We start from the raw sequence: 9,337 nt of genomic DNA on the forward strand, positions 1-9,337 counted from the left end.
CTATGAAACAATCCAATTAGATTGGTGTATGAACATACTTCCGTCATACAAGAAAAGTGGCTTATGAAGTCAAGGTATAAGATAAAGCTTGACATTGTGAAGATGAAATAAGAAAGGATAAGGTCATGTTACAACTAGTTAATGTTTTTCAGAAGTTAATTCTGTTGAATGTATACACATGAAAAAGCATGTTTCGAACCTGAACTGTTAATTGTTTAACTAAAAAAACTTTGGTAAAATAAATAGAGTAAACTATCTGAAACTGACATGGATTATTTTTAATGAAAGGATAGTCGAGGTTTTAACATTTGTGACACAAGTTGCACCACCAGTTACAATTTAACACAGTCAAGATAAGTGTGTCTTTTAAACTTTGGAGTTTCAAGTAGGAAATCTTGTTGATTTTAACCTTAAAGTGTCAGTAATTTTTTTACAATCTAAAACTTTTTTGCTATAACGGCTAATATACATGAAGATAATAAACTTTTAAATTCAAACTTACTTATCAGATACACTGAATTATTCTAGCTACAGAAATAATGATAACGATAATACACAGGACTTATCTTCGAAATTTACTTTTCCATGTGAAAATTAAGAGGTTTGGTAAATTATAGAGATTACAATCTATGGAAAATCTGTGTAAATAACTTGCATTGAGGTAAACCCTTGTAAAGTCAACTATTGCATGATGTTCTTATCATGGAACACTAAGATTCTTGTACAAAGATCTAAAAGAGAATTGTTGAAGTTTAAGTTTAGAACTAGTGTAGAGTTAGACCCTAGAATAGAGTCAGCTAATGCTAAATGTTCTTATCAGGGAACATTAAGATTCTTGTACAAAGATCTGAAATTGTTGAAGTTTAAAACTTGTATGGAGGTAAACCCTTGTAGAGTCCCCTAATGCTAAATGTCTTCATCCAAATCATGAAAATATCATGAAAACTTGTACATAGAAAGAAATGGTGAAGTTTTAGTTTAACTAGATTAATTACAACTATACACAGTATGATTGTATGATAGGTTAGAACCAGAGTTTAAAAGAACTAAGAATATTGATCTGTATGTCTGCTATTATCAGGCAATATTCACTCTAGAACCATTCCACGTCCACTAGTTCTCCATGTATAGTCATTACTGACATCCTCCAGTCTACTCTTTACATTGATAATGGAATGACATTAATATACAGGCTGACCATGACATTACTTATATTGTTGATGATGTACAAAATGACCATTGGATTTCAAGGGTAAGTTGCATTGCTACCAGCTTTCTTCAGTTTTTCTGCATTGATTGATACTGTTGTGAAACCTGATTGTCAGAAAGTGGTTAGATTGGAAAGGAATTAAAGATTAATGAAACGTGTCAGAAGAGTGATTGCGACAGGTTGCTTGGAGCATTGATGAACTTTCAAGGCATAAATTGCTTAACCTTAGTATTCTCAGTTGCCTTTTTATAAAGTGTTAGTTATCAATGGTTTTTAAGGTGTATACTGCATGATTTACTGAGATAATGAAGAGTCACTCACAATTCTATGAAGTTGAGCAGAAAAATTGTGTACTAATTGGTCTTGACAGAGTCTCTCACAGGGCTTTTTTGATTTTCATCTATTTAAAAGGATCAAATTCTTAATTATGACCTTCCCATTGACATCACTAACAAGGGAAATGGGATCAAAAGTGATAGTTTAATGTGTTTGTGGCCTCTGCTAAGCTGCATATTTGACAGGAATGTAAATGCTCTGATGAAACAAACCATTTTTTCTTTAAGTCATGAAATCTTTGGATAAGAACAGGTTGCCTTCGAGCATCGTGTCAAATGTTAAAAATAGAGATTGCTTGATTAGCTTGCATGCTGTTTTTACTGAGACAACTAGAAATTGTCCATTATTGAATTTTTAAGACTATTCTGTCACACTATTAACAACTGTGTTTACCAAGTCTCCGGAAAAAAATGGATTTTCTTGGAAATTATGCAAGTGTTTTGTACTGAACTAGACGGAATTCTTACTGTGAAAACTACATATTGTAGAAAATAAGGGAAAATTTATTCAGTAAATTTATTATATACTGGTGAGCCACCTGGGATTTCCTGTTTGTTTCTATTCTTTTTCTTAACAGTTTTTCTGACTCTATCTACAGAAAATAATGATTTCTGTTTTGATAATAAATTCATGTATGCTAATGTATATCAGAAAGATACAATCTTTATTAGTAACAAGTTATTATTGTAAAAATCTACAATGGTGGTATGAAAAGTTCCTCCAGAGTCAGCCTATGAACATTCAAGCCCACCCTCGTAGTTGTTCTGTATGTTTAACAAAATTACACACTGAAACAGATGTTTAATGAGGAATTTTATGTTGAAATTATTGTGTAAATTTATGTGTAATTATATTGATAAAATGTCAATGTTATCAGAACTGTTGAGTAATTTGTTATAGAATCCTAACAACATCAGAACTATTCGAATACCTTGTCTTTCTAACCATTGATTTTATAGATAAAAAATGTATATAATTTAGAAGTCTCAGACTGAATACATTAATCAATGCCTGTTTATTTCACCACAATACTCTGTCCAGACTTGAAATTCCAATTGGAATTCTTGAATCGGAAAATATTATTCCTTTTATGCCAAAGAAAGCAGTTAAAACTCTACACAAATCTGAGTTTTTTTTTACTGTCAAACTGTTTTTAATGATGACATTACTAGGCAGATCTTCCAAATGGCTGTGAATTTGTTTAATGGACAGTTTCCAATTGAATTATATATCACTTACTAGTATTATGAAGGATTTGATTAAATCAAAATTGATCAGGAGTTAAAATGTTATATTAAGTGTATGGGAAGAACCATTAAAAAAGATTTGATTCTATTTTTTACACTTATGCATTTTCATGGAAACAATGAATTGAAAATGGAATTTTACGTTCTTCTTTTCTGCACCTGATTGGACTTATAATTAGGGGATAGAAATGCTGAAAAAGTGGCACTTATAGCTTCGCTTCTAGCTGAGTTGATAGTGTCATATCTATTAGAACTTATTGTCAGCAGTCAATAGTTTAATTAAAATAGAATTTCATGCTCTAGAAACATATAGGTCAGCTTTAATGATACAATAAACACTGTTCTTCATTTCAATATTGTTAAGGTTCCTGACATTGATTTTTTCTTGTACGGTGTCTATTTATACTGATACTGGCTATAGATATACTGTTGCAGGAATTTATAACATGGAAATATTACTTTCGTTTGTAAATATTGAGTATACATATATATTAGATATTGTAATCTTCATTTGTAGTATTCGAAGCATTAAGAGTTATGCAAATGTGGAATGTCATGTCACTTCGTTTTTAGTGATACTGGAATAATATTAAAAAAAGCAGATTTTGCATTCTATTATATTTGGCAAAGTATTGATTAAGTATTTGATACTGCTTTATTTAACCATGTCAAATCAGTATAATAACCATTTTTGTCTTTATAATTTCAGATGATGATGTGAAGTCAAAATGAAGGAATTATTAACCCTAGTGAGCCCGGTGTATAGAGTGTACTTAATATTAGTGTTCATAACTTTCAGCTATGTTCATTCAGAATCTTGGACGTTTAATAATCCAGGAATATCATATATCGGATTCTCACCACAGTATACCAGTGGACAAAGTCAACATATAGAGTTAAAATTCCGAACTCGTCAGCCAAACGGATTATTGTTCCATCATTATTTATTACCATTTGATAAAAATAAATTTCCATTGTTATATCATTATGAATTATATGCTGAGATACGAAAAGGATATTTACGTGTTGGACATCAAGTTAATCAGTATTCACAATTATTAACACTAGGTCAAGGTGAGTCAGATTTTATTTTTCTATGTCTATCAAAACAAGGTTACCAAAAACTCTTGAAAGGCAGCTTCTTGTGGAACCTGTTATGATTTAATCCTTGGATAGTTCTGTCTAAGCATGCTGCATAAGCTGATAAGAGTGAAATTGTGGACGATTTACTCAAATATTACCTGGAGCGAGTTGCATACAAATGCATGATCTAAATAAATCTACAAATAAGGTCAGAGGCATATTTTTGTACGAGTTTGTTGATGAATTAGTTCTGTGGTTCTTCACAATCTACTCATATATTTTATTGTCCTCACTTTACATCTGACATTTGTCTGTGAGTTTGATGAAGGCAGTGGGAATACAGTTAGCATGAAGCCCTAGACAACTTAGATTAAATCTGACCTAATGTAATCCATGTGTCTGTTATATCAAAAGGATGGAATATTGCTGATTATGCAGGTTTTTATTGATTATCTCCAGGGGACCAGGTCACAGTGATCTTAAATTCTTAGAAAATTCTTAACAGTTTTCTTGTTAAGTTGCCATGTTACAAGAAAAAAGAAAGTATCATTTTCAAATTGTCTACAGCGTTCTAAATGATGTAGTTGTTAAATAGCGATGCAAGGTTGATATAGATACAGCTTTATCAAACAACAAACCGTGGTTAAAATTTTATGCAAAATTTCATCATATATCCAGTTGTCCTCAGCCACAATCGTAAAAAGCTTGCATAAAACTTTAACCAGTTGTTTGTTAAAGCTGTGTCTATACTAAACAATACTTGGTGGAGCTGTATTAATGTCCCATCAGCATATGATTGATTGGGAATATGATAAGTATCTATGAGATGAGTAAGGTCATGTATTCAGTGGGGTTATTGTCTTCAAATGTTCTACTGATATTAGAGTTTAAGTTATGATTTTGCATATCATTCACAACTGCTGTGTTTTAACTCACCCGAAAAAATCTATCACCTTATTATTGAAAAGTGTCAGGATTTATTTAAATCATACCATCTATCTGATCTGTATTTTATGATAGTTTTTATTCCTAATGAAAGGTAATAAGCTGATCATAAACAGAAATTGAATTTCTTACTGCTCAATACATCTCAGTAATATTTCATTGTGTAGGTTTCTCTAGTTACTAATTTGATTAGTTATATGTGATGAGGTTGAATAGACTAGGTTTAGATTACATTGATACCAATAACTGTGGGCAACGCTTCAATACCTACAATAAATACTTCTTCCATCAATATCACTTCTACCATTTTAGTTTCTACTAGTGCTGGCAACAAATCCCCTGCTCGTGATGTTTTCATGTTTGATGTTTAAGAAATCAAAAACTTTACGGATTGCAATGGGCAATCAGAGTACAAAACCTCATAAAATAGTACCAATATTGAGCTTTCTCTCTTCATTGTCAACTTCCTTAATTGCACAACGCTTTATCTTGTATATTCTCATCAGAACAGTATAGAATGATATTATCTTCAATTATTCAAGTCATGGTTAAAACCTACAATTTTGTACCTGAAACAAGTTTGATTCAATAAAAACAGGTTGTAATTAGAAGTCTAGAACGCTAGGTAACATTTGGTGGTTTGGCTAGATTGAATCTAAATTAAGCATGCAATATTTATTCCTGTAAGAGGTTTTTAATTACACAAGAACATGAAAGAATCCAGCCTTTTATTCCTCTCTATACATTTACCATCTGTGTAATCAGAGACTTTGTTGTTAAGGTGAATTCAGTTTACCATTAGTGTTATTTTTACTTGCTGTAAGGGCTGAAGGTTATGTAACTTGTACTTGCCAGCCTTTCAAACAGTGAGTCAGTCATGAAACAGTTTTGCTCTTTGCCCTTGAAAACATGCAAAAAATAATTTACATGGTGTATGTAATATGTTTGATTGCACTCAACTTTCAATTTATAGTTTCTAGATCTGGACAGATATTCCATACTGCTTCGCTGATATTTTTCATATATCTACCAATAGCAAACTATTGTGGCCCATCACTCTGTAATAACATTTGAAACGTTGTAACATTGAAGCATTCTTGAGTTGTGGTAAACAGTCAACATTCTGTATGTGAACGCACCTTGAAAGAAAAGACAAGCCATAATAAATATTGTTAGTGTTAATTTGGTAAGGGGGGTGTAAGATGTACCGTTTCTAATGTCAACATTCAGATAAAAGTGAAAGTAGTCAGTAGAGTAAACAGACAAATTGAAGAGAGATTTAGGTCGACACCTTTCCATTGTTCTCATCATCCCTGTCACATCTAAGAGAGTTGTTTTAACGAAGGTGAGGAAAGTATCTTGAGAATGTCAAGGGAGGTCGTGTCTTTATTAACCCTATTAGGAGTGGTCAAAATACCACTATAGAACGGAAGGTGTATGATTTCACTTTCTTCTATATTGTTGTCTAATGGAATAAGAGACAGTTTTTGGTGTTTAATGTTACCTGTCCCTCCCACTGATTTTATGTGGACTTTGTCATACAAGAATTATGATTTGACCTTGTTAATACAATTGATTTTGAATTTGTATATCTTGATATAAATACAACATATTAACAACTGTCTTTTGGATAACTAACTAATTTTGAGTAGCAAACATGCTCCTTCATTGTACATATTACACAAAAAAGCTACTGAATTTTCATTTTAAATATTACTAATGACTGATCTTGGTATGTCCCATATTTGGTTGGCCACTGGAAAATAGCAGCTAGCGACTTTAAGATAAATCTTTAAATAAGTAAGCTTACATGTGGAAAATTTAGAATGAACTATTTACTGTTAGCATTTCTGTGTTATGTTCAATTCTTATCTGGGTGCAGACATTCAAATTGTTTGACAACAATAAAATTTGACATTGACTCAGTGGTAAAGGCTTAATGGGTTACCATGAACAGGTTTTTGGTTCATATCTATGAATTCAGATATTTCTTCTCCAAATAAAACATGTTGAGTTCACATTAAAGTTAAAATACATTATTTCAGGATTAAATGATGACCAATGGCATTCCCTGTCCTGGGATCTAGATTCCTCAGATGGGTTGATGTCTGTTCAACTAGATAATGAAACTAAAAGTTTATCTCTAGAAGTATATGGTTGGGGATCAGGCAAAGAAATATTAAAATGGTCTCAGCTGCCTTCCATTATTTCATTTGGAGGTGAGTAAATCTTGTAAATCTATCCATCTACATTTTGCTGTTAAAAGAGACTGTGGGATGACTGATCTGGAATGACTTATGCCAAATCTAAGACACCATTTACATGGTTTCTAAAAAAGTTGATGATGATGATCAAAATTAATGAACAGTTCTGCTCTATGAGCTTCTTAGCTCCATGCTAGGATTATCATTTTGCAAAAAAAATTTGTGGACTCCCTGAACGAGATGCTTAGTTGACACTCAAAGTCTTACCCTCTGCTGACACCAGTCACATGATTGTTTTATTCTTTCTTATTTTTATGATCTGACCAAAAGCAAGATAATCTTCATAAAGATGATAAAAATTTTCTCTCTTCTTTATTCTAGCAACAAATAAGTCAGAGTCACAAGAATTTTTCTATTTTATTGGATGTTTAGCAGATTTAAAATATTCACGTGAAGATGGGATTTTAATAGCAATACCGATACAAAAAATATCCGGGGTAACGCAAGGATGTAGTGATTTATGTACCGGCAGTAATCCTTGTCAAAATGGTGGACGGTGTATTAATATGTATACTACTACTAAATGTGATTGTTTTGGTACTAATTATGAAGGATCAAAGTGTGAAAATAAAGGTAGGTACCCTGTAATGCCCTATATACCCTGTTATACCATATATACCCTGTTATACCATATACACCCTGTTATACCATATATACCCTGTAATACCATATATACCCTGTTATACCATATACACCCTGTAATACCATATATACCCTGTTATACCATATATACCCTGTAATACCATATGCACCTTGTAATACCATATATACCATGTAATACCATATACACCCTGTTATACCATATACACCCTGTAATACCATATACACCCTGTTATACTATATATACCCTGTTATACTATATACACCCTGTAATACCATATATACCCTGTAATACCATATACACCCTGTAATACCATATACACCCCGTAATACCATATATTCCCTGTAATACCATATATCCCCTGTAATACCATATATACCCTGTTATACCATATACACCCTGTAATACCATATACACCCTGTTGTACCATATGCACCCTGTAATACCATATGCACCCTGTAATACCATATATACCCTTTGTATATATGGTAGACTAATTTGGAAAAATTTGTAGCAAATTTGTTGCATTGTATAATTTTCTTTCAGAAATATTATTTTCAGTTGCAGATTATTTTGTGACACGCTTACACACAGGACCTAATAGACAAACAGAAAGCTGTTCTTGTTCACCTAAATCAGTTGGTTTGCTTGTTGATTTATCAGAGGCCAATATTATATAAACACAGTTGAACTGTTATTAATACAGAGAGTTTATGTCAATACTGATTCTTCTCTGTTATTTACTCTCAATATTTATTACTGTTATAATAAATGATGGTCTTCATCCCTACTGTAATTACTCTGGAGCTTACCTTACAACATAATCATGGTCAATAGATGTTACATTTTGTATCTTATTAGAAAAGGATAATTTCTTCAGCTTTAAATGCCAAGTTTGGCCATTTTCAGGGGATGACTTGGGTCACGAATATCTGTAACAGTCTTCAGAGCATCTGGAACTGCATGAAAAATGCATAATCTCTTCAATACTTGAAATTTCACTTCTTTTTCTATACATGATTTTTTTTCTATATATGGATTAGTATCAAGAAAAGACGGTTCATCTTTTTAACTTCCAAACACAGATTATTCTGGACACACATGTATTTGAAGGCTTAAATTTCAACGGTGAACTTTCTATTACTGATTGGCTCTGCTAAAAAATTCCTGTTTCTGAGACTAAGGAAAGGTATCCCTATGAATAAGAGATTTTATTTTGTCATAATCAATATAAAGGTTCTCTGACAGGAAACCTTACAGTAGTAGTGTCATACCTATTAGTACAATTTGATTATGAAGTCTTAAAGAACACTCTCAATTCACTTGTTTATCATATAATTGTGCTATTTTTCCATCTAGCCAATCATTTAGAATACTGAAGGTGTCATTATAAAGGTATGCTGACAGGATAATTGGCAGTAATGGTGTCATAAATGGTATCCTCTGATCACAAAGACAGAAGAACGCTTTTTCGATACGATTTCGATTCATTAATCCATCATATTTGTGTTATATTTCAACCATTTTGAATACCAAAGGTGTCACAGACAATGAGAATACTTCATGTTCTTGTGGTTTCTACTCCTTATGTTGCCTTAAAATTTTACCAGCTACTTGTGTTATGTCAAACATCAAGACGGTCTCTATTGAC

The 9,337-nt window shown here is 32.1% G+C and overlaps 1 protein-coding gene across 1 annotated transcript; it reads left to right on the forward strand.

Annotated features, from left to right (window-relative positions):
- Positions 1–1,232: 1,232 nt before the first annotated feature.
- Positions 1,233–8,366, forward strand: LOTGIDRAFT_162527 (hypothetical protein; the record flags this gene model as incomplete). Its single annotated transcript, XM_009058504.1, has 5 exons — positions 1,233–1,252; positions 3,593–3,867; positions 6,867–7,040; positions 7,407–7,658; positions 8,233–8,366. The coding sequence occupies 5 exons, from the start codon at positions 1,233–1,235 to the stop codon at positions 8,364–8,366; spliced, it is 855 nt and encodes a 284-aa protein (XP_009056752.1).
- Between the last annotated feature and the right edge of the window lie 971 nt (positions 8,367–9,337).

This window comes from Lottia gigantea, assembly GCF_000327385.1.
Source record: "Lottia gigantea unplaced genomic scaffold LOTGIsca_34, whole genome shotgun sequence".
NCBI lineage: Eukaryota > Metazoa > Mollusca > Gastropoda > Lottiidae > Lottia > Lottia gigantea.